This window comes from Aulonocara stuartgranti (genome assembly GCF_965226115.1).
Source record: "Aulonocara stuartgranti genome assembly, chromosome: 11".
Classification (NCBI taxonomy): domain Eukaryota; kingdom Metazoa; phylum Chordata; class Actinopteri; order Cichliformes; family Cichlidae; genus Aulonocara; species Aulonocara stuartgranti.
The window spans coordinates 9,203,676-9,229,868 of NC_138947.1; the positions used below are offsets into that span (position 1 = coordinate 9,203,676).

At 40.1% G+C, this 26,193-nt stretch overlaps 2 protein-coding genes and 1 long non-coding RNA gene across 3 annotated transcripts; 1 reads left to right on the forward strand and 2 right to left on the reverse strand.

Moving 5' to 3' along the window:
- Positions 1-21: 21 nt before the first annotated feature.
- Positions 22-4,760, reverse strand: LOC309717990 (uncharacterized protein; the record flags this gene model as incomplete). The annotated part of the gene is made up of 2 exons (XM_082552930.1): positions 22-1,695; positions 4,653-4,760. The coding sequence occupies 2 exons, from the start codon at positions 4,758-4,760 to the stop codon at positions 829-831; spliced, it is 975 nt and encodes a 324-aa protein (XP_082409056.1). The 3' UTR covers positions 22-828.
- A 2,659-nt stretch (positions 4,761-7,419) lies between these two features.
- Positions 7,420-8,463, reverse strand: LOC309716568. The gene is made up of 2 exons (XR_014279473.1): positions 8,397-8,463; positions 7,420-7,966 (listed from the first exon to the last, which is right to left on the reverse strand). It is a non-coding gene; the product is annotated as an uncharacterized lncRNA (long non-coding RNA).
- A 15,573-nt stretch (positions 8,464-24,036) lies between these two features.
- On the forward strand, positions 24,037-25,499 carry LOC309717823 (C3a anaphylatoxin chemotactic receptor-like). Its single transcript, XM_082552685.1, has 2 exons — positions 24,037-24,062; positions 24,155-25,499. Exons 1-2 carry the CDS (start codon positions 24,053-24,055, stop codon positions 25,228-25,230), a joined length of 1,086 nt encoding a protein of 361 aa, XP_082408811.1. The 5' UTR covers positions 24,037-24,052; the 3' UTR covers positions 25,231-25,499.
- The last annotated feature ends 694 nt before the right edge of the window (positions 25,500-26,193 follow it).

Here is a 26,193-nt window from a genome sequence, read left to right on the forward strand (position 1 = left end):
AAAGTTTTTCTCAAATCTACAATAATTAGTTGTGCATTCTTGACATTTTTTTTGTGTTGGAAGATTACAGAAATACAGAACTATTCACAACATTTAATGTTGTCAGTTTGTCATTCATTTCCCACCATATGTTACAACTACGTACATTTTAGTTGTATTGAAATATTTAACAGATTTCATATTGAATGTCTCCTTTCATTCACAAGACAGAGACCAAACTCTGCAGACATGTTGGTGTCTGACTGTCCCATTTATAGTTGTAACATGTATTAAACCTTGCCCATTATCTTCAAGTATCTCTCATTTAACTGAAACCGTCCTGCTGCATACTCCTCTACAAGTCGAGGTAAGAAATATGAGAAGTAAAACCCTCTCAAGTGTTTTACTTGTTCCTTTACAAATGCTTCATCATATTGCACTGTAAATGAAACATGCTCAGTAGGTGTCCAGATCACAAGTGTGGCAGTCTTGAGCCCTGTGCAAAACATTGAAAGTTGCACTTGCATGTAATAGCCTCTGCTGCCAGTTTTCTGCAGCTGCAGTTCCTCATCTACCAGTTTGATATCGCTGCATTTCTGGGTAAGCTGCTCCGTGAGTGAAGGATAAGTCTGCACAGGACATTTTATTTCTAGAAGCACATCTGAGTCAATGACCCCGTCAGGACTCGCAGAGAGCCATGGCTCCTGGATGCTGATAACACTACCCATGTGAAGGATGTTCATAATAATAATAATGGATTGGATTTATATAGCACTTTTCAAGGCACCCAAAGCACTTTACAATACCACTATTCATTTACTCTCACATTCACACACTGGTGGAGGCAAGCTACAGTTGTAGCCACAGCTGCCCTGGGGCAGACTGACAGAAGCGAGGCTGCCATATCGCGCCATCGCCCCCTCTGGCCAACACCAGTAGGCAAGTAGGGTAAAGTGTCTTGCCCAGGGACACAACGACCAGGACAGAGAGCCCAGGGATCAAACCGGCGACCTTCCGGTTACAGATGCGATTCCCAACCCCCTGAGCCGACTGGCTCATACCCTGTTCTTTCAGCTGAAGACAAGCTCTAACTTCATTTTCTTTACCATAGTTTGTTTCATAATTAAGGGAAGGGTACATGTGCTCAGATAAAAATTTGTCATTTTTTGTGGTGGCACGTACTGGAACTTTTTTAGCAGAGCTTGCTGTAAGTCTGATTTTCCTGCAGTTGTGCCACAAATCAGATGCACTTTGCTCTTTTGTTTCTTCTTGTAATTGTTCTGCTTGCTCTTCAGAAACTTGAATGTATGCCTGGTAGAATGCCCTGCATGGATTACAGCTTAGTTTGTAACTGTGTGCTTGGTGTGGCTGAAAAAATTGCTCATCAACTTTACTGTTGCGGTGAGGACCTGCAGATGGCGAGGCATTGTAACACTTTCCAATCAATGTATTCTTGAGGAGGAAAAGTGGCTTCACTGGTGCTTTGCTAACACTGTCAATAAAGTCTTGATGTGTAAGGTGATATGGTGTGTTAGGGAAAGATTGTGTCACTGCAGTCCGGGAGTTCACATCGTACTGCTGCTCTGCCCTGTGATGTCTGAAGTTTATCTGGCTTAGACGGTTAGGTTCAAGGTTCTTTGCTGTCCCTGCATTCCACCTGCGCTGCTCGTCTGTACACGCAAGCCCTGTCTTTCCACTGATCGCAGCATTCTGCACCTGTAACAAACATTAATATTTTTTTCTCACTGTCAATACTCAAGATTTAACATAATGAGGAAGTTTACACTAACAAAAGCAGTACACGGTCGGTGTCCTGCATGTTATAGATATGACCCTGGGTCAATACACCTGAATCATATCCAAAACAGATATAAACACTGGCAAAGTCACCCATATTATCCATTTCATATTAATAGTCAGTTACTTTTTGATGCAGAAATATACATCCACAGTCTAATTTTTTTCAAAGTAGTGTGTGTGTACAAATATACATATATATAAACAAACATGTATTATACTACCCTGTGTCACTTCTTATAACTATAGTTTTTCTTGTCTTGTAAATTTGACCTTAATGTGCAGTCTTTTATTTTTTTAATATTTTATCTTCATGTGATTGTACAGCATACAGCCCACACAAAGTTAACGAGTGGCTTTCACATGTAAACAGTGCTCCACGTAATACTTGGCTAGATGGCAGTAGCGTGACTCCTTAATCACAGCCTTTGACCAGTCCAGTGTTTCTGTTTCAGTGATTTAAACATTGTGATATCCAGATAAGTGATATACCTTCCACAGAATAGCAGCCGCATGACTACATGATCTCCCTAATCCGGCGATACAGGAACAGCCGACTGTCTCCACTACTCCACTTTCTCTTAGCATTACCCATGCTAAGTGTTTCGCTTGATTAATACTCTGGCTCGGCTCTACAGCTGCTTTAAGAAAAATAAAGTCGCCTTGTTTGTTGAGCAGTACTTTGTCAATTTTGTTGCTGTGCAGGTAATTATACGCCTCGGTGCTCTTGTAATTACGTAATTCCTCGCCATCAACGCCTTCGGAAAATACAAGGTAATTAATAATGTCGATGTAGCTAACATCGGGCTATAGTTTCATGTCATCTACCCACTCCATGAGAAGTGACGGGTGAGGCACTGCAACTGAACTGTCCTCGCTGCTTTTTAAAACATCTCTACTGTGTATCCACCTTCAATGTGTTGCCATTTACTCCAGGTAAAAGAAACTGCAGTGAGAGAAATCTTTATCAACAGTGAAAGTGTAACCCCGCAACTGTCAACAACAGCGCAAGCGGAAGTAAAAAAAACGGCTTCCGCTATGAATCGGGGTAATGGCGCGAAATCAGAAATACTGTGGATATCTGACTTGGAACACACTAAGTAAATCAGACTACACACAAACTACAAAACATCTCTTTTAAAAGCAAATAGGAAAATAGATAACGGAAAAATCTCCTCAGCATATTGAAATGCAGCAAATGAACCACAGAGTCCCTCAGCTAGTTCTAGCTATCTTGCTGCAAACATATACTGTGCATGCCTTTCTAACTCTGGGACTTGTTGTTGTTTCAGTATCACAACAGCCAGCAGAGTACCTACTACACTATTCACCCTATAACTGAAAACTAAAAAGATTTAAATATTTTTTGCTAAAAGCATTTGCCTTTCATGAGGATGATATTAAGAACAGACATAGATAGAAGGACTAACTGCCTCACATGTCCATGCTTTAGGAATCCGAGAACAGAAAGAAAGCATCTTCCTACTGTCAGGGGATGATGTGGAGGAAGGACAGACATCAGAACATAAGATTTTAGGCATTATAATATCTGGAAGGCAAATTATTCAGATGAATTTACACACAAACACAGACATACACACACATACACACACACACACTCGTCTTGTTTGCTATCCTTGTGGGGATATCCCATTAAAATAATGCTTCCCCTAGCCGCTTCCTCTAACCCTAACCATCAAAAATTAATACTAACCCTTACCCCAAACCTAACCAGAACCCAACTGTAACCCTGACACTAAAACCACATTTTGACTGTCAAAAATGCCTTCAACTTCATGAGGACATGGATTTTGGTCCCCACGAGGCTCTTGGTCCCACCAGTATAGTAAATTTCAGATTTTGGTCCCCATCAAGATAGTAAGAACCCGTACACACAAACACACACACCAGCTTAGAGTTTGATTTCATGTCAGAGCTCAAGTCAAGGCTGCCCACAACAACCAAACAGGTAGTATTGATGGGAATTCCAGCACTAAAAAGAGCTGGCTCTTTCCGCACCCAACCGGCTCTTCAGGTTGTTTTGTTGCTTTAATTTATTTATTATCAACAACAATATAAAATTATGCACAAAGGAAATTACTAATGTAAAAAAAAAATGTGGTTTTATTTATACATGTTTATATATAAATATATACGGTGGCCTCCAGAGACAAAGCACGTACAAACGCCAAAACACGCACAAACTCCAAAAAGCACGTACAAGCTCCGAAGCATGTCCAAACTCCAAAACACATTGCTAGCGTTAACTGAACTTCCAAAACAGAGCTACCTAGATCACTTAAATTACACAATTGTTTGTGTATTTATACACAAGCACTCATATATATTCAGATAACTTTTAAAAAAAGAGTTCATTTACCTGTTACTCCCACACACCAAATCCGGTCGTTGGTACTTCCTGGCTTGTGTAGCCACTAGGTAGCAAAAGCTCAACACTGTCCCTAGCATCCTTGAGCACTTCTGTCGTGTTTTGGAGTTTCTACGTGTTTTGGAGGTTTCACATGCTTCGAAGTTTGTACGTGTTTTGGAGTTTGTACATGCTTTGTCTCTAGGGGCCACCGTAAATATACTTTTGTTTATTCACTCCACATAAAATGTAATAAATAAATCATATAATACAAAGACCAACTATTTACATTTCAACTTTTAAGTATTTAAATTTTCAGCGTTTTCTTTTTAAACAAATTTAAAGTGAAACAACACAAAACACTGCAAACCACAACACAATTAAATATAAATTAAAACGTGCAAAACAAAAAGAAGATGCACATTCTCTGTCATATGGGCCTGCATGAGTAAACTTTCTGAATCCTCTATCATCGGCAACTGAAAATAGTTGTGCATGATTACTATACCTTTCTAATGTGACGTTGTTGTCCCCAGCTCTCATTCTTTGTCTTTCCCTCCCGCTCTCTTCCTGTGCTACTGCGAGTGTAACTACCGCCCCTCCCCCCTCTGCCCATAGCAAGCACAAGGCTCGCATGCGGAGTGAAGCGGGAAAAAAGTGCACGAGAGAGGGTGAGAGAAAGAAAAAACATGTCGTTCACTTCAAAGAGTCGGCTCTAACAGCCGTTTTGTTCGCAATCGACACATCACTAACAGGTAGTCCTCTGATTACATGCAACAGAAAACAGGTTACCCGGTTTTACAAAATAAAAAAAAATAAAAAATCTGCACGACCCAGAGGGAGATGGTTATTTCTGAAGGTACCATTAAAACTGGTAACATTTTTCAATGAGAACTTTCCTAATCAGAATGTAACAAGGCTGCAAATCATTGATCTCTATGTCATTTTAGTAACTCTCCTGTCTTGATATGATCGGCCCTACAATTCAGAACCAATTCAGATCAGGGGTTGCTAGGCTTGATCTCTTTTCTTTTATGTTCTCAGCAAGCCCGCGCTACCTTCAACTTAATGCATTTTTGACACTTATATACACCATCAGTGTAATTTTTTTTAAAACCATAAACATATGTTTTTGTTTGCTTAAGCCATCTTAAGCCTTAAGTTAACCATGAGCCTTAGCTTGCACAAAATGGCAGATGTAACAATGATACAAATTACTATGCTGGTTTTTATTATGGTCTTTGGGTCCAGTGTTTTGAGTTTCGTCTGATTTCATCATTTCCTCGTTTGTTTCTTTATATTTATATTCCCAGATTTCGGTTTCCTATCCATCCTGTATTGTCCCTATGAATTCTTGTCTCCCTTATGTTCCCGTGTCTGGTCTGTTGCCATTTTTGTGTTGTATATAATATCTCTTTGTATCAAGTTAGTTGTAATTTCTCTGTGGTTATCCCTTTGTTCTTGATATCCTCATTTTTCACTCCATGTTTAGTGTTTATAAACTTAAAATAGTATTCCTAGTTTCAGTGATTCTGGGTTATGTACTAGTTTAAGTTGTTTGTATTCTGTCCCTTGTTTTAGTCATCGAGCTTTGCCTCTGTTCCCCAGGTGTTTCTTTTCCCCTCATTATCTTGTGACTATGTATTGTCTGAGTCTCCCTCTGTTCATTGTTTGCTCCTAACAAAGAAAAAAACATGATTATATATTTCCCACCTCTTCATCCATGAGTACTTCCATACAGCATTGATATTTATCAGATGTTTCTGTTTGTATTGACATTTCATTGTAGCAGCCTCACCGTGTGCTGCTGACGAAGCCTCTAAAGAAAGTTAACTGGTAAGCAATTAGTGTTGATTTGTTGTTTTTCATGTATATCTTCTAAGTCAGAGACTGACAAAGAGTCTCTGAGAAGGTGTGGAAGTGGGTACTTTCCAGGAAAAGAAAATGTACATAGACACGAGGGGTGATTCTAGGATCAGAGTTTTGGGGGTGCTGAGCACCCAGAGAGCTGCCCAGCCAGGCAAGGTAAACTTTAGTCGTCATAATGAGACTTCTTCCCCGTCTCTGTCAGTCCCTGCATCCTTAAATGTCTCCAGTTGTCCCGAGTTCCCTCTGACTGTCTCCTTGGTGTATTTAAACCCCTGTTCCTCCCTGTCCTCATCGTCTGTTGTCTTCATCTCCATTATCAGTCATCATAATTGTACCCTCTCTGTGCAAGTCTGCAAATTTCTTTGTTAAATCATGAGATTCTTAAATTCATCAAGTCTCTCTGTCCCTGGGTCCTCGTCAAAAAACATGACATCACTGTTTTGTACATTTTAACACAATTGAATCCCCACATTTGTGAAAGAAAAGCAAAACACTTTTTTGAAAAGTCTGTAACAAAACCATCAAATCTGATAAAGGTTATTTAAATGCTGCCAAAGAAGAATGGATTTGAATTTTAAAAAATACACATCCTAACATTAATTACTGCGGGAAAATAATGAATGATGCTCACAGTGAGTAAAAAGTAAACTTCAGTGCATTTTTTGGACAGAGATTCACTTTTAATGTGTATGTATAATATAATACAGATACATAAAAATACACTCCAAAAATAGAAGAGTCCTTGAAATGTACAAAATATTATTACAAAATTAGAAAAATTGAGACACCTTGGCCTCTGGTACAATGTATACAATGTATGAAAAGATCTTTACTGCAGATACTACTATGGCTCTGCAGATTTGTTCTTTTCTTTTATCCTATGTCGCCTCACCTTGAGGTTGGTAAATCTGTCTATCACATTTTGGTGGTCAAGTTTCTCAAGCATTTCTCAACTGACATCACAGCCAGGTGCTGGAGTCTGCTTTGACCCATGGTCCTTCTCAGCCAGGTATGGAGCTGACTCAAGACACTAAAAGACCTTTCACAGCTACAGCTGCTAGCTGGGTTTGTTAGGGCAACCTGAATAACAGTTTTCAGTGTGGGGACGATCTGATTATCCAGAAGATTGTACAATGTTAACATATCTGGGATGGCACCAGCCTCATTCTTGAGCTTCAAAAAGTTTTTGGCAACCGTGACTTCCTCTGACTAAAGCTCAATATGGTAATGCAGTGCCAGGGCTGACAACCCAGTTTGTTTTGCAGATTCTGTACAGCAGCTTTAATATAGGGAGAACACAACTTCCAGATTGTACGAGTAAAATTAGTTTAACAGTTTCTGTTTTGCCTGTGTCCTGAATTCGAAAATGTTGAGCAACAGAACAAACCAACAGAGGCCCAGGAGAGTGCAATCAGACAAGGAGTTTATTAAACACACGCAGGAGGAGAAGTATACAGCACCACACCAGCAAAACGTCTCCTGCTAAGAATACACGTGGAAGTGTTTTATAACATCAGGGTTCACGCCCCTTCTCGCTTCGATTACAGATCAGATACATCAATTTGCAGTAAATGGTACATCTTAAATGGCTAAAAACAGACACCAAAGTTCCCTTTTCTATAACACCTTCCATACATGGCAATAAATTTCAAGCCTACATGGTCCCTGAGGGCTTGTCCTCTTCTTGACGGGTCTTCTGTCATCTGTTACCAAGTAGACTAAAATGCAGTCAGAAGCTAAATGAGTTTCAGGCCTTTGGCCTGGCAGGTTTTTGGATTATATGTGTTTGTAAGCGTGTATGTGTCTATCCTTCTATGCTCCAAGTCACCCACAATATATCGACTGAGACATCGCGCTTATCGAAGCTTGAAACCTTCAATAGACTGAGACTGAGCATCAACTCTGAATAAAGCACAGACATGCAATGTGTGTATAAACTGACTAGGGCTGCACCTGTAAGAAAAAGGTTAATAGCAGTAAGTTTCATAAACATCTTTAAGATAAGATAAGATAACCTTTATTAGTCCCACACGTGGGAAATTTGTTTTGTCACAGCAGGAAGTGGACAGTGCAAAAGTTATGAGGCAAAAATTAGAATACAATAAGAATAAATACAGTACACAACTGTACAGAATAGAATAAAATAAAATACTATATACAGTAGAATAAAATAAAATAAATATACAATAAGATAAAAATAGAATACAAATACAAATACTATATACAACTGAGTAAAAATACAACGATGACAGAAAGGTTTTAATGCAATATCAATGCTGTAAGGTATATTATTAATGCAATGTTAATAATGCAGGTTATATTGTTGCAGTAAAATAATTTCTGTATCTCCACACCTGTTAGTACTCCCTGTCTGTTTTCTTACCTTGTTCTTCCTGATCTTGTACTTTCTCCTCATGTTCTCCTCTTTCCTCTCTCCCTCTTTGGACTGACAATCATACACAAATAGATTGTGTTAGCGCCATTTATAGTTATTACATGTTTTATTTTGAAAAGCCTGAAAAGGATATGGTGCTTTTGTTGTGAAAGTTTTGTGAGAAATAAAGTAAGCGAATGGCGGAGCGACACGATGGTTTTACCGTCGTTGTTGCACAAACCGACGCGTAAAACAGCCTCTTGTCCATCCAGACTCTTATTTTAGATATAAGAGAAATAGAGAACTCCAAGAAGAAACAAAGATAGCCACTACATTAAGTAAAACCATCATGCTCCCGAGCAAGACGACTGCATCGCTATGAGATCGTGCAAAGTTTGATACAGCAAGTCAGTTAAGTGCACAGAGCTGTATGCATGAAGAATCTAAGAAAAGAAGAAATAAGCTTTCATGGATAAAGTTTTGGACTATGATATGCTGCTAAGCTACAAGTCGTGTAAAAACTGAACAATTGCGATTCTCAACTTCTTACAAATAAGTCAGTGACAGTGTTTTTGGTCTTAAGAAGATGACACTAACTACGAAAGCCTCAGCTTTGTGTCATAGACCATTTTGTTTCATGAACACTTGTTGAATAAGAAGTTGTGTAAAAGGGGCAGAGATGGCAGATAAAGACCCGCAAGGTTGCAGGCCCAGGGCACAGAGCTGCAGTAGCGGGACTGGCCACAAGAGGGCGCAAAAGTACACCGAAAGAGGTTTGGAAGAACAGCTCGGCAGGCACATAAACGCAAGAAGGTCCGAGCTGTCACAATTAACTTCAAAAATGAATAAAATTAGTGGACTGATGAAAGAGAATGAAAGCCTTGACATTGTTGATGAACATTTAAGTAACTTTTCAAAGCTGCATGAAGAATTCTTACGGGCAAATGATGATGTACTGTCACTGTTGCCAGAAGATGAAAGGAATGTGGACCAGATGCTCTGGTTCAATCCAAAAAAGGAGCAGTTCAGTGCGTTTATGACTGAAGTTGAGAAATGGATCATCGTAACAAGACATCAGCATCAAGACGACGTGAGCCCAGATGACAGCGTGTCAGTGACTGCTAGACTAATTGCAAAGAAATCAGGTACCAGCGTTGGAAGAAGCTCAGTCAGTAGCCGCTCATCAAGATCGTCCAGAGCTTCTTCGGTATCATCTGTACGGCAGAAAGAAGAAGCAGAGCGCGCTGCTCTGCTCGCACGAGCCGCATCCTTGAAACAGAGACAAGCCTTGGACATTGAAGAATGTAAGTTAAAAGCAAGAAGAGAACAGCTTGAGATCGAGACAGCTATTGCTGCTTCTACAGCCAAAATAAAAGTGTTAGAGGACTGTGAATATGACAGCTGTAAAAATGATGTGGAACAGTGTGAATCGGCTGTTAAGCACTTCAGCTTCCAAGAGCCAAAGGTACAAGGTGAACATGATGGGCATTCAAAGGTAAACAGTCACAGTGTAAAACAAGAAGATGACTTGCACCAAACTGATGCCAGTGTTATTCCAATGAATCTATGTGAAGTCATGTTGAAACAAAATGATATCACTGAGATGTTAGTCAAACAACATAGACTGTCACATTTGCCTCAAAGAGACATTCCCATTTTTAGTGGTGATCCACTTGAGTTCATACCATTTACAAGAGCCTTTGACCATACAATTCATGACAAAACTGACAGTGACAGTGACAGGTTATATTACCTTGAACAGTTCACCAGAGGTGAGCCCAGAGATTTGGTAAGAAGTTGTCAGCACATGAATCCTCAACAAGGCTACAGTGAGGCAAGGAAGTTGCTGTTTTGTCATTATGGTAATGAACTGAGAATTGCAACTGCCTACATGAACAGAGCATTCAATTGGCCACAAATCAAAACAGATGATGCAAAGGCTCTTCATAGCTATTCACTGTTTCTCACTGGTTGTAACAATGCAATGCAAGACATCAGTCAACTGCAAGAGATGGAGATCCCCACGAACCTCAGAGTTATTGTCTCTAAACTGCCATACAAAATGAGAGAAATGTGGAGAGTCTCTGCTTTTGACATTCAAGAAACAAGTGGAAGGAGAGCAAAGTTCTCAGATCTGGTTAGATTCATAAACAGACAAGCAAAAATAGCTGCAGATCCTTTGTATGGTGACATTAAGGATGCTGAAGACAAAGCAAAGTCATCTGCAAATGTGAGAATGACTAGATCATCCAGGCAAAGGGGAAGCACATTTGCTACAAGTGTAACACAAGCTGCAAATGAAAGGTCACCTGAAATTAATAAAAGTGCTTCTTGTCACACTAGCAATGCCTTCCAGAAACCATGCATATACTGTGAAAAACTCCATACACTGGCAGAATGTCAAAAGGTCAGAAACCAGCCTTACAAAGAAAGACTAGAGTTCCTTAAAGCAAAGGGTCTGTGCTTTGCATGTCTGACACAAGGTCATCTGAGTAAGGACTGTAAGAAAAGATTGTGTGAGTACTGCTCTAAGAGACATCCAAGTATGCTTCATTGGACAAAGGAGGAGGACAGTAAGGCAGACGATTGCATCCAGAGAAATGTCTCAGACATTCCCACAACAAGTGATGAAACACACACTTCAGGCAGAATTTGTGGAGCCACGGGGGCCGGAAAAGGCATTCATGTGTTATCGATCGTTCCTGTGTGGGTTAAGTTGAAGAAAGGCAATAAGTTGATTGAGACTTATGCATTCATGGACAATGGGAGCCAAGCCACGTTTTGTTCAGAAAAACTGATGAGACAACTGGGTGTAGAAGGTAAGAAGACAAAATTCATGCTTCGCACAATGGGACAAGAAAAGATGGTGACAAGTTACCACCTGTCAGGATTAGAAGTGTGTGGTTTAAATGAGAACACCTATATAGATCTTCCTGACATTTACACTCATGCAGACATTCCAGTGTCTAGAGAGAACATCCCTACACAGGATGACTTAAAAAGGTGGCCACATCTTCGGCAAATCAAGTTCCCACATTCAGACGCAGACATTGGACTTTTGATAGGATGTGATGTGCACAAGGCTATGGAACCATGGGAGATTATTCATAGTAACGATAACGGTCCATATGCTGTTCGAACAGTCCTGGGTTGGGTTATCAATGGCCCTCTCAAGAGAGATTCTTGCTCTACTCCTTCTGACAGAGAGCTGAGTGTTTCAGTAAATCGCATCTCTGTCACTAATGTTGAGAATCTTTTGATGCAACAGCTCAACTATGATTTTCCAGAGAAAGCTTCTGAGGAAAAACAGGAAATGTCACGAGAAGACATCATGTTTATGGATTCTGTCAATGGCACAGCTGAAAGGATTAATGGTCATTATAGCATAGGTCTTCCTTTGAGAAACAAAGCTGTCAAAATGCCAAACAACCGCAGTGCAGTAATGCAGAGGGCAGAGAATCTGAAAAGAAAATTAATCAGAAACACAGAGTTTCACAAGGAGTATCAGAGCTTCATGTCTGACTTGCTGAATAAAGGCTACGCAGTTCAGGTACCAAACACAAAGACTACCCCTGAAAATGAGAGAGTTTGGTACATACCACACCATGGGGTGTACCACCCTCAGAAAAGAAAACTCCGTGTAGTTTTTGACTGTGCAGCATCCTTTCAAGGGAAATCACTGAACGAAGAACTCTTGCAAGGGCCAGACCTAACGAACACACTGATTGGGGTACTAACAAGGTTTAGGTGGGATCACATTGCCTTGATGTCAGACATAGAAGCTATGTATCACCAGGTGCGAATACCTCCAGAGGACAGTGATCTTTTGCGTTTTCTCTGGTGGCCAAATGGGAACTTGAATGAACCTCTGCAAGAATACAAAATGATGGTGCACTTGTTTGGGGCAACATCCTCCCCAAGCTGTGCAAACTATGCACTAAAAAAGGCAGCAGAAGATGCTAAAGAAAAAATGCCACTAGCAGCAGTTAATGCTGTTCTGAACAATTTTTATGTAGATGATTGTCTTCTGTCAGTTTCAGATGAAACAGAGGCATGTACTATGGTCAGGGACCTGACTGCATTGTGTGAGAGTGGAGGATTTCACTTAACAAAGTGGATGAGCAACAGCAGAGTTGTCCTTGCTTCCATTCCTGAAAAGGAAAGAGCAAAAGAGATGAAAGATTTGGATTTGAGACATAATGCACTACCAGATGAAAGAGTCCTAGGAGTGAACTGGTGCACAGAGACAGATGTATTCAAGATCAGGATAACTGAAAAATCTGTGCCAAAGACTAGGCGAGGCATCCTCTCATTTGTAAGTGCAATATATGACCCATTGGGCTTTTTGTCTCCTGTCATTCTGACAGCAAAAATCATCCTGCGAGAGCTATGTGGCAGGAAGATTTCATGGGATGAGGAAATCCCAGCTGAACTGGCTCAAAGGTCACAAGTTTGGCATTCAGAGCTTTCAAAACTTCATGGCTTTACCGTCAACAGGTGTTTGAAACCTGCTGGATTTGGAGTGGTCATATCTACACAATTGCACCACTTCGCTGATGCCAGTGAGAGAGGTTACGGAGTCGTTACTTACCTCCGTATCACAAACCAGAAAAGAGAAACTCACTGCTCATTCATTATGGGCAAGTCCAGAGTGTCTCCTCTGAAGCAGATAACAATTCCACGTCTGGAGTTGACAGCAGCTGCAGTTGCTGTAAAAATGGACAAGCTCATGAGAAAGGAGCTGCAAATGCCACAAGAAGAATCTGTGTTTTGGTCTGACAGTAGCACTGTTTTGAAGTACATTTCCAGCGAGAACATCAGATTTAAGACATTTGTAGCAAATAGAGTGTCACTTATTAGAGACAACACAAAACCAAGTCAGTGGATGTATGTAAACTCTGAATTAAACCCTGCTGACCACGCTTCAAGAGGAATGAACACAGAGACATTCATGAAGTGTTCAAACTGGATTGCTGGGCCAGAGTTTTTGACAAAAGATAAGAAAAACTGGCCAATTCCACCGGACATTAAAGAAATACCAAAAAATGATGTCGAAGTCAAAGAGGTGATGAGTGTGGATGTTACAAAATTACATGAAAATCCAGTGAACAAACTGATCTCTCACTATTCAGACTGGTACCGTCTAAAAAAGGCAGTTTCCTGGATACTTACGTTCAAGCAGCTGCTTGGCAGGTTAAGTGCGCATCGGAAGCTTCTCACGTCACAAGCAAGTGGCTGTGACAGCAGTAAAAGGAAATCTGAAAGGGTTGCAGGTCGAATGCAGCAGTTCAAAACATGTATTAAGGGATCTTCACTTACCACTGCAGATGTTGCAAAGGGAGAAACTGAGATTGTTAAGTTTTGTCAAAATCAAAGCTTCGCAGAAGAAATTGCAAGTCTTCAAAAGGGTGACAAGCTTAAAAGGCAGTCACATTGTGAAGCTGGATCCTTTTGTCCAGGATGGAGTTTTAAGGGTTGGCGGTAGGTTGCATGAGTCTGCACTACCAGCCGATGTTAAGCATCAAGTGATTCTCCCTAAAAGTCATCATGTTTCTACTTTGATTCTGAGACACATTCACCAAGAAACAGGCCATGGAGGAAGGAATTACATATTATCCAGGCTGAGAGAAAGATTCTGGATTCCACAGGCAGATTCAGCAATAAGAAAGATCCTGTCAAAGTGTGTAACATGTAGAAGGACATCTGCGAAACCTGGTGAACAAAGAATGGCAAACTTGCCACAAGATCGCCTGATTCCTGACAAACCTCCATTCACAAATGTGGGCGTAGACTATTTTGGACCTTTTGAGGTCAAGCATGGGCGCAGCAGAGTTAAGCGATATGGTGTATTGTTTACATGTCTTGCTGTTAGAGCAATACACATAGAAGTTGCCCACTCACTTGAGACTGATTCTTGCATAAATGCATTCAGGAGGTTTATTGCAAGACGAGGTCAAGTGTCTGTCATGAGATCAGACAATGGCACTAACCTTGTGGGTGCAGAAAGGGAAATGCGTGAAGCAATCAAGGGATGGAATCATTCAAAAATCTCAGAAATGCTCATGCAAAAGGGCATCACCTGGATATTTAACCCCCCAGCAGGGTCACATTTTGGAGGAATCTGGGAGAGACAAATTCGCTCAGTTAGAAGAATTCTTAACCAGATCCTAAAGCAGCAACCTCTGGATGATGAATGCTTGCGGACATTGCTATGTGAAGTTGAAGCAATTGTCAACGGCAGGCCAATAACAAGAGCGTCTAATGACCCCAATGATTTAGATGCACTTACACCTAATCATCTACTTCTTCTTAAAGGGCAGCCAGTACTGCCACCTGGATTGTTTCAAAGAGAGGACTTGTATGCAAAAAAAAAGGTGGAGACAGGTGCAGTACCTGTCAGACATTTTTTGGAAGCGTTGGACTAAAGAGTATTTGCCGCTTCTACAAGAAAGACAGAAGTGGTTAGTGACTAGGAGAAATCTGAGACCAGGAGATGTTGTTCTCATAGTTGATGACAGTGCACCAAGAAGTTCCTGGTTAATGGGAAAGGTTGAGAGAACAGTTCCAGACTCACATGGACTTGTCAGAAGTGTGTTTGTTAAAACCAAAACTAGCGTTTTGGAGAGGCCTATCGACAAGTTATGTTTGTTGCTTGAAATGGAGGCAACAGTTTGAATATCAGCCTCATGTGTAACAGATATATGTTCAACACATATGACTTATGTTTCATATAATGTTTGGTTAAGCCAGTTAGATTATGAGTGTTGATATTAAATGACGCTTTATTGTGTTAATATGTAATTGTTATGCCTTAGCAGTAACAATTAGGGGCCGGAATGTTAGCGCCATTTATAGCTATTACATGTTTTATTTTGAAAAGCCTGAAAAGGATATGGTGCTTTTGTTGTGAAAGTTTTGTGAGAAATAAAGTAAGCGAATGGCGGAGCGACACGATGGTTTTACCGTCGTTGTTGCACAAACCGACGCGTAAAACAGCCTCTTGTCCATCCAGACTCTTATTTTAGATATAAGAGAAATAGAGAACTCCAAGAAGAAACAAAGATAGCCACTACAGATTGTATTCAATTAGATTTTAAAAAAAATATCAAGATCACTAATAAAAAAGTCCTCTCTCACTGTACTTTCAACCAAAAGGCAAATAACCAAAGCACATGTACAACTAATAAAGGATATAAATATTGAAACACTGATCCAACATTATCCTTTATTGACGGATCATTTGATCTTACACTTTTACCTGAATGTTGCTTCTGTTTTTGAAAAAACTCCCTCATATCCAATATGAACCTGGCTGTCTCTCTGTACACACACACACACACACACACACACACACACACACACACACACAACAGGAGTTATAAGGTTAATGCGCATCCAGTCAGTTAGCTAGTTAGTACCTTGGGTTCAATATCGGCACATATGATAAAATAACCAGTTTCTCTCATTATATTTCAAACAAGACAGTGGTAACAGCAGCAGGCTACGGATAATGTTAAGTTTTAGATTTTAAATAGGCTGTATACATTTCAATGGGGCGATCGTGGCTCAAGAGTTGGGAGTTCGCCTTGTAATCGGAAGGTTGCCGGTTCGAGCCCCGGCTCGGACAGTCTCAGTCGTTGTGTCCTTGGGCAAGACACTTCACCTGTTGCCTACTGGTGGTGGTCAGAGGGCCCGGTGGCGCCAGTGTCCGGCAGCCTCGCCTCTGTCAGTGCGCCCCAGGGCTACAATGTAGCTTGCCATCACTAGTGTGTGAATGTGAATGGGTGGATGACTGGATATGTAAAGCGCTTTGGGGTCCTTAGGGACTAGTAAAGCGCTATATAAATACAGGCCATTTACCAAAAGGACGGTCAAATATCACTGAATTTACTACAGAGTAGGATGGATTGTAGGGTAGCAAACATAGTCGGGAAACACGTTTTCAACACAGCAGGTTACCTGGTGTAATGTTTTTCAGCTAAAAACAAACATGGTCTGACTCCTACCTAAGTATATAAAGAGTAACTGAAGGTTAAATGCAGCTAATATGTCCTGTTTTAAGCCAGGCATAAGTGCCTGGCTTAAAACTATACTTTTGTTGTTAAAATGTTCCATCTCAATTAAGTACTGTATGCTTTTTATATTTTTAGTAGTGTGTCACACAAACAGCAAATATTGTCAAAAAAAGTAAGAAATCTTTGGGGGTGCTGAAGCTGAAGCACCCCCAAAAATGGGCTAAAATTGCCCCCGATAAACACAAATAATATTCTTTATTTTTACTACTTTCTACATTGTAAATACATACTGAAGGCTTCAAATATATGAGGCAAGATATATGAAATTATGTAGCAAAGAAAAAACAGATAAAGAGCTCTAAATATGTTTTATATTTTAGATTCCTCAAAGCAGCCTCCCTTTGCTTTGTTGACAGCGCTGCAAACCCTTGACTTTCTCTCAATGAGCTTCATGATGTAGTCACCTGAAATGGTTTTCACTTCACAGGTGTATCTTGTCAGGTTTCATTTGTGGAATCTTTCGCCTTCTTAATGCAGTCGGGACCATCAGTTGTGAGAATAAAGAAAAGCAAGTAAATGAGAAGGTGTGTCCAAACTTTTGACTGGTAGTGTATAACATGTTTATTATTCCCAGCATCCATTTCACAGCCGAAGACTGAACATTTATTGATCTTTATGCATTTTTAAAGCTGTGAATAAAAACATGCCACATTTGTCCGTCTGCATTACACACCTGACTTACACCCTGTTGATCCAACAGAATATCACAACGCTATATACTATAGACTTGTTCCATTTGCACAATGGAACACACTATGTAAATCTGACTACATCACATCACTTTGAAATTAAAAGCAAAAAGGAAAATAACTCTTTGAAAAATGTCCCTCACCACATTAACTCCTTAGCATTATTTGTAGGTTATTAAAGTATGGAGAGCAGGAAATGAGTCCCTCAGCTGGTTCTAGTTATCTTGCTTCTTGCTTCATATGCAGTAAGAAACATGGGTTTAAATAGCTCTAAATAACATTATCATCATATTTGCCTTCAGATCAATCTACTGATCTTAAGGTAGAGGTCAAGGATCAAATGTCATGTGATATATTGATAGATTTTCATTTCATCTCAGACAGTACTGTCACAAAGCTCCCTGCTTGTCAGTTATGTGCATGTAGCCTTTACATTACTGCCATCTTGTGGCTGACAGCTGCACTTTCAATCTGCAGCTCTTTTTTTTTAAGGCCGTGCCACAATGGCTGGAGCTGGGTGAGCGGAGAGGACAGCAGCTTCTGGTAGTTTGTGCATGCACATTGTGGATAAACAGCTGACCCTTGATGGTAACTGACAGGCAAGCTGGCTCTGCTTTCACTGCTCTGAGACCAGCTGGAAATTGTGCTTCGTGTGGAAATACAGTTAGCATTAATAAGTAAAAAAAAATGTAATTCATGTACCATTTAACAGATGAGTTTTCTCTTGCTAACCACGATTGCCAACATTTTAGATGTAGAGAAGATGGAGCGTGAAAAAGTTTCTAAAGCTTCTACTACATTAACAAGGAAAGGGGTGATGATGAAGAAGAGGGATCGACAGCTTGGAGCATGTTCAGTCTGTTAAAACAGACACAGAGAAGACTCAGCAGAAGTTTCAGATTAGCCTGTTGAGCCTTTTATCGTTTTGTTAAAATCATTTTTAATATGCTTTTTGAAAAATCATGATGTAGGTCTGTGTTTATGAGCTCATTAACCTTTTTTTCCAGAGGTAAGTGACCTTAAACAGAAAGGCCACTACAAGCATATGATTTATAAAGTATGCTTGATGTCAATCACAATATAAAGTATTTTTTACTTTTGATATTTTATGCACAGTTTTCCAGTACAACAGTTATTACTGCTTCTTGTTTTTTGGTTGGGTTTTTGTTGTTGTTTTTTTGAGGAATAGTTTGAAAAATGTATCCATCCCATTGTCAGTTTCAGCTAATACTAAATAATTTTTGGTAATATAGTTGATGTTTATTTAACTATAGAAGTCATAATATTTTACAAGTATTCAGCCAGGAATGAGTGCAGAATGGCGAAGATGTCCATGTAGAGTGCAGACAGGCAGCGTAAATGTTTTGTTTCTGCATATATAGACAATGTACACCACACTTGTAAGAGTCATAGTTTCTAAGTTAAAGCACTTTTTTTGGTCAGTTTTTAACCAATAAATCATTAAACTGACGTTGAAGATCTTGGTGGCTGTAAGCCAATTTCAGTGGATTACATACTGACAGAATGATGGCATGCACGCAGCACAGATTTGGCAGGTCCCGGTTCAGGTAGCCCAATTTAGTCTCACATTCAATGTGATGTTACTAAAGACAAAAACTACAATAACTCCTGGACCTGGGATATAGAGTATGTTTGGGGAGTGTGATTGTGTGTACAGTGTCTGTTTCTGTCTGTCTCCACGTCGGGTGAGTGCTGAATGTTTGCTTATGTGTAGGGGGTGGGAATGCACGTTTGTGCCTGTGTGTGCCTGTTTGTCTGTGTCTATATGTCAGGTCAGGTCTTAGACTCTCTGGGAACATCTCCAGCTCTTCGAGGTATGGAGACCTATCTCCCCTCACCACACTCCCTGCCGGTGGCTGATGCCCTCAGACGTCGGTGGTTCTTGGTGTCTGGGGCTGGGAGCTCATGTATGTACCGGCTCACTCCTGTTGGCGGCTTGGCGGGGCCTGGTGCCTGTGGCCCGGCTGGGCCCCTTCTGGGGGTGGGGCACCCTCAGGCCTCTGGGCCTGGGGCTCGGTCCTCTCTGGCACAGCTGGCTGCCAGGCTGCCATGCTTGCTTCTTTTTTCCCCCATTTGTATTTCAAATGCCTAAACACTGTTTTTTTTTTTACCAAACACATTTCCAGTTTTCCAGTTTCCGGTTTTTTGTGTGTTTCCACACTGGCTGCCAGCAGAGCCCACGGACATGTCACTGCAACCCCTTCTGGCCTCTGCTCTGTGGCTGCTGGGTGACCCCTCGTCTGGGGCTTTCCTCAGCTCTTCCCAGGAGGGTGGCACAGTTGCCCCTTTGGTGGTCCTCCTTGGGTCCTCATACTCTGGGTCCTCTGGATGTCTGGAGTTTTGATCTCCTCCATACCTGCTTCATGCCCTGGGGGACGGGGCTATGGCTCCCCACACTCCCTAGCAGATCGTTACATGGAGAAACCTTTTGAATACAAGCGTGCTGATCCACACAGGTGTACACACAGGTGTTCACAGACACAAACTACACCTTTCTTGGCAAAGCACATTGTGCGCTCTCTATCTTGCGTGGTGCACAATAACATTTAATATTTAGTATCTATTGTTAAAAACAGGGCATAATGACTGGATTTCTTGCTGTAGTGTCGAAAAGGACACTAGTTTGTTTTACAATCACTTATATCATAGTGATACACATGTAAGGACATGGCAGGCCTCTAGTACAAGTGTCAAATGCAGTGTATTAGCACCAGGAGCTAAAGAAAAATCTTGATAAATTATGCACTTTTCAGGAAACTAGGATATCAGGAAACTATAGAATAGATTAGAATAGAATAAACCTTTATTATCCCATGAATGAGAAATTTGGGTGTTACACAGCTCTTATAGCAAGAGGAATATAGACATAAAGTGGTCCTATAAACATAAGCAACCGAAGTTCTTATGCCTAAATAAAATTGTACAGAGATATGTATAAAATTTATATTCATAAAGTTATATTCATATTTACCAGTTACTTTACACAGCAATCTTACTTCACCACCATCTGCAGCTTTACCCAAAGCAAACACAAGCTCTTATAGCAAACATGAAGTTAACATAGAGTGGTGTGCACATGTCAAAATCTTGGCAGAGTACCCACTCTCTTTTACAGTGCTGCCACCTTGTGAGCAAAGTCTAAAACTTCAGGTGAACTTCTACAGTACACTTGAAATGTACATTAAAACATCAAATTCAGTTCAGATCAAGTACATTTTCAGGGTAAACAACAATACAACACAAAGCTCTGTTTATCAGTAATGTCATTACCACAAATTATATACATTTATGTATCAGAGTACAGGACTGGTTTATGTGTGGTTTATCCCCAACTCCCATTCAGGCCATCTTTGATCCCTACTGCAACTCCCAGAAGTGTAACAGTGTCATCATACTTCTAAAGCTGTCCTCCTCAGCACAGGTATACTGTGCTTCATCTGTTTGTCTACTCTTATCCAACAGCAGCATCCACTGAACCAAATGTGTGGTCACTGGCTGGAGCTGGACTGAACAAACCTGTGACTTTATTTCCAAAGTTAAATTTGCATAAATATTTGCACAGTTTTGCCTACACAAATGTAAAAAAACAACAACCCCAAAACCAAAAAAACCAACACTTCTACATAACCAGAATATCTCCCAGAGAAAAATGGGAGGGGGGGCATCATTTTCCATTAGACTCATTAATTGTGCGTCCTAGCAAGCCCTCGCTATGTAAAACAAACTGATGCACCCCTGCTCAGTCCTGATCCATCATCAGTGTGTCCTACCTGCAACACTGGATTAACCACACTATTGCTTATAACGTGCAATGTGCAAACAAATACAAAATCTCCAACACATGCATGCAAGAAGGAATACTGTGCTTTATGGCACAGCTAAGGAGGAGCCTAACAAAAACACGTGGTTACATATTTACCATCTCTCAATGTATGTTATATGTATGATAAACAGCACACTAAAAACACTATAAACAGCTGTCTTGGTTTGTTGTTTTTCATATCCAGTGTCTGTGAGGATTTTTGAAAGTGGGCAAAGTGTACCACACTGTGCTGAAGCTTTGGGTTATAATTATTGATTTCTTGACTACAACAATCAATGTGACAAATAATGTGATTTTAAAAAAAAAAAACTTTTAGGTTTTTAGCTGATAATTTTTTTTATTTGCAAATGTAACTTTTCATCCTCAAGCTTTTTAAACCATGTTTATTAGTACTGGAATCCACTACACTGCCTTTATACAGATTTTAACCTGTGAATAAAACATGCTGATTAAGTGCCCCTTGGGCTCACTGCAAGACCCCTCCCATGCAGCTGAGCCTGATGCTTTTCCCAGCAATTGGTAGGTCACCAGGTAATTTTGCCTAGCCCTAAAAAAAATTATAATTGTCTTTGAGTTTCTATCCTAGGGCTGCCTCAAGGGGGGGTCCGGGTTTCCCATTTCAAGTGACGTTACACAACTCCAATTTTCCATTTCATCATTTTAGTATGGTCACTGCTGGGACCAATTTGCAATTGGAACTCATACCAAAGCCTGTTGCCCAAGGGAAATACAGCTCCTGTGGCTTACAACTAATGTGCAAACGAATCTGTAGCATCTGTACTACATCACAGTTAACGGGGATCCTAACATTGAAACAAAAATGCACAATTACCTTTGGGTTACTTTTGTCAAATGTGTTCATCTGAAGAACGCATTCTTCAGAACAACATGCATTCTGGTAATGCTGTACTTTAAAGTTTGTTAGCTCTGAAGTACCTGCCATCAGGCAAGGCAGTAAAATGCTGCCCTTGAGGATCTGCCTGGGGCTACAGACAGCTGTCAGGTCCTGGGGGACTGTCATTGCTGTGCTTTAAAGTTTGTCAGCCCTCAAGGACCTGTCAGTGGTCTGGTGCCCCAAGCATTTGCCTGCCTCGCCTGATGGTGAGCAGTGTGTCTGATGGCAGCCTCTAGCCCACACATCAAATATAGGCTATTAACATCAACAGCTCAAAGAGAAGAGTAATCAAGACATGCATCATCTTGTTATAATATGGAATGGTAACTTTAAATTGTGTACATGAGCAAATTTCAGCAAATTACATACACATTTAGTAACTACTACACAGCAACCATCCTCATTCTCCATTAATCTCTAGTTTGACACAAAGCAAACACAAAGCAAGCACAAACCCAACCTACAACAAAGGTAAAACTAAAACAATACCTGTCAACATCTTCGTGGAGTAATCACTGCCTTTTACAATTTTGCCACCTTCTGGTCAAAGTCCATAATTTCAGGTGAACCCCTACAGCACTCTGGAAATGTACCTCACAACAATCAATTCACTGCCAACCTTAAAGCAAACAGAATAAATCTTTCACATTACTCAGAAATTAAACTATAAAATTATGTGTTTGCCCTCTGGATGCTTATGCATCTTCTTTATTGCAGGATGGCAGTTGATACAGACTATTGTAAGTCACTTATAGTGTCCCATAACAATACACCTTCTTTGTTTTCTTCAGTCCACTTTGGGATCCTGGAAGAATATGATCACCCCTACAATGAAGAGTCAATTCAGATAAAGTATATTTTCAGGTTTAGCAACAACACCAGACGAATTAAAGCTCTCTTAAAATGCGAGCCCTTGTCTGAATGTATTTACTACCCACCAGCTACCTGTCCATCTTCTTTATTGCAGAATGGGAGTATTTTATGTACGGTTTATTACCACATCTTTATTCAGGCCATGACTGTGTGTCACTTGTTTGCCTTCTGTCGTCTATCAGTATTTTCTCTGGTATTTCCTCATCAGTGGATGAGGCTAGACTAAACTGCAGGTACATTTACATGAACATTTGCACAGATTTGCTTACACAAATGAAATGCTAAAAATAATCATAATAAAATAAATAAATGTAAAAAAAACATAATATGCCATCAGACTCTTCCCACTTCATTCTTGGTCCTGTGATGGAATTTTCTGTTAATAAAGTCTGCAACATGATCAGCTGTGGCCCAGCTTTTTGAATTATTGCATGCAGGAGAGCTGACACAAATCAAACATCACAGTTCTACAGTCACGACAGCTCTGTCTTTGGGACATTGCAGCTCGTCTTTTATACCTTCACACACACAACTCCTGTACCTTAGAGTTTCTTTCCCACCCGCGTTGCTGCTGGGCAGAGAGCCACTCCCAGTATCTTTCTCTAAGAAGCACCTGGCGCTGGCCTCCCTGGGAATTTTCATATAGTCAGCAGATAACATAGTTGAGCATGCTACACCATGTCATATTGACCTTCAAATAAAGGCTATGCAAAACTCTATGGTGAATTTCAAACCACCTAAATCCGAATGTTAGAATAAACTAGAATTTTTCTTCATCACAGTCCCAGCAAGCCAATCCATGCTGATCCATAAGTGAGTCCTACCTGCAAAACTGGATAAACGAAACTATTGCTTATCACTAATGTGCAAACACATGTAAAATCTGCAGCAAATGCATGCAAGAAGGATTACTCTACTTTAGAGCACAGCTAATAGGGATCCTATAAAAGACAAAAACACATGATTACAAGTTTCACACCTTCCACAGAGCATTGATATTTCACCTGATGCTTCTATCTGTTTTGATATCTTGTGTTGAAATCCTCAAAGAGTTACTAAATGAAAATGTAACATAGACACAATGCACTGCAATAAATGCTACTCTTTTAAGGTTTGTCCAACCTTTTTAGTGTAATTAGAAAAATGGGTAGAGGTGTGGTGGAGAAACATAAAGGTGTTTCTGTTCTCTGGTGCATAATCTGAGGGGGAGGAGTAACAAGAGCAAATAAAAGCAGCAAAAGATCAAGTTCAACATTGAATAAACACAGACTCTCTCAGCTAAAAGGAACATGGGGAATGGTGAGATCGTTTAAACACATATTAGCATTTCTTTTAAATGTCATCAGGTGAAAGGTGATATGATTTCACGAACTTTTTTGTTTTGTTTTTAGGTAACATCAGTTCAGCTGCATATCAATCCTCTGGGCTGGAGGCAGCTTCCAGACACATACAAACAGCCTCTATTGTCATCTACTGTGTGATATTTATAGTTGGCACTCTGGGCAATGGTTTGGTTATCTACGTGACAGGCTTCAAAATGCAGAAAACAGTGGAGACAGTTTGGTTTCTCAACCTGGCCATAGCTGACTTTCTCTTCACAGCCTTCCTGATTTTCTCGATCATTTCTCTCTCTCAGAGTCACCGATGGCCTTTTGGACAATTCATGTGCAAGCTCAACACCTTTGTGAGTGTAGTCAACATGTTTGCCAGTATCTTTACTCTGATGGTGATGAGTTTGGATCGTTATTTGTCCATCTGGATGGTGGTGTGGGCCCACAACAAGCGCACAGTCTGCAAAGCTCAGCTCATATGTGTTGGTATCTGGGTGATTGCTGCGGTCTGCAGCACTCCTTATGCCACTTTTCGCACTGTTTCAGAAAGCAATGGGAGTCATTATTGTCACTATAATTTTACAAGCAAGGAATCAACATGGAGTCTATATACTTTTCGCTTTCTTATGGGCTTTGTGATTCCATTCCTGGTAATACTTGTGACTTATGTAGCCATAGGCATCCGTGCAATGCGCATTCCGAGAATAAGGCGACAGAGATCCTGTCGAATCATTTTCGCCATCATTTTTACATTCTTCATCTGCTGGTTACCCTTCCACGTTTTCAACTTCATAGAACCAGCTTCAACTAACCCAGATCTCAGGAACATTGTTAGAATCATAGGTCCTCTGACTGTGAGTCTGGCTTTTCTGAACAGCTGCCTGAACCCCATCCTCTATGTTTTCATGTGTGAAGAATTCATGAAGAAGCTTCCGCAGTCCATATGTTTTGTACTTGAGAGTGCTCTGGCAGAGGACCACATATCATTTATGTCCACTCACTCCATGTCATTAACTTTGTTAAAGACTTTCCAAAAGTCAGACGCTGCAGCAACTTCAAATAGGACGGACACGGCTGATTTGAAATCCTTCACAGAAAGCAAAGTGATCACAGAGGAGACACCGAACACTGAATAAGATTTCAACATCAGCCAATGTAAACTGAAATACATTATTTCATATCAAACTGAGTTAAATCGTGCACTCATGCACAGAACTGTGTTAATACGTTACTTCATGTTAAAGCACAGATTTACTTTTAACTGCTCTTACTATTGCAGGGAGTACTCTCACTGTACTCTCTTCAAGTGTAAGAAAGAAAAGTTACTACTTCTCTGATCAATCTTAGTACCAGAAAAACTATGTGAAAGTGCTGCAGCTTTGGGTTGTAATTATTAATTTATTGATTAAAAAACCAATGTGACTTTTATGTGAATTTTTTTAGACTTTCAAGATTACATTTAATAAGTTTTCTATTTGTGTACATAACTTTTTCATGTTTGAGCTTATTAGGCCATGTTTATTAGTATCAGCATCCATTTCCAGTGTTGGGAAGGTTACTTTTAAAAATTTATTAAACTATTGATTACAGAATACATGCCCCAGAATGTAATTTGTAACGTATTCTGTTAAGTTACTCAATGAGAGTATAACGCATCCTGAATATTTTGTATTGTTTAATACATTATCATGCTTTTTACAACTACATGAATGTACTATTGATGTGTGATTTATTAATATTACTGAAGGCTACTCGTCATACCAATACCAACTAGATTTTTAAATAATATAATATGAGTAACAGATTAATTTATATAATTAATTAATATAAAATGAGCAACAGTAGGGTGGGCGTAGAAAACTATTTCTGTATCAGTAATATGTTTTCTTTTTGTCTGCTTTCAGAACTGCACGTGCTTATTTGCAGCTACCAGGTTGTTAAAGTTATCCATCAAGTCTAACAGTCTGCAGTCTATTATGAACTAACCTCAGCTAAAGCCAACTAATAATGTTAGCTCAGTGCCGAGTAGCCTTCAGTAATAGTAATAAATCACACAGCAATACTACATCGAAGATACTGAGGTGGCTCATAACCAGGTG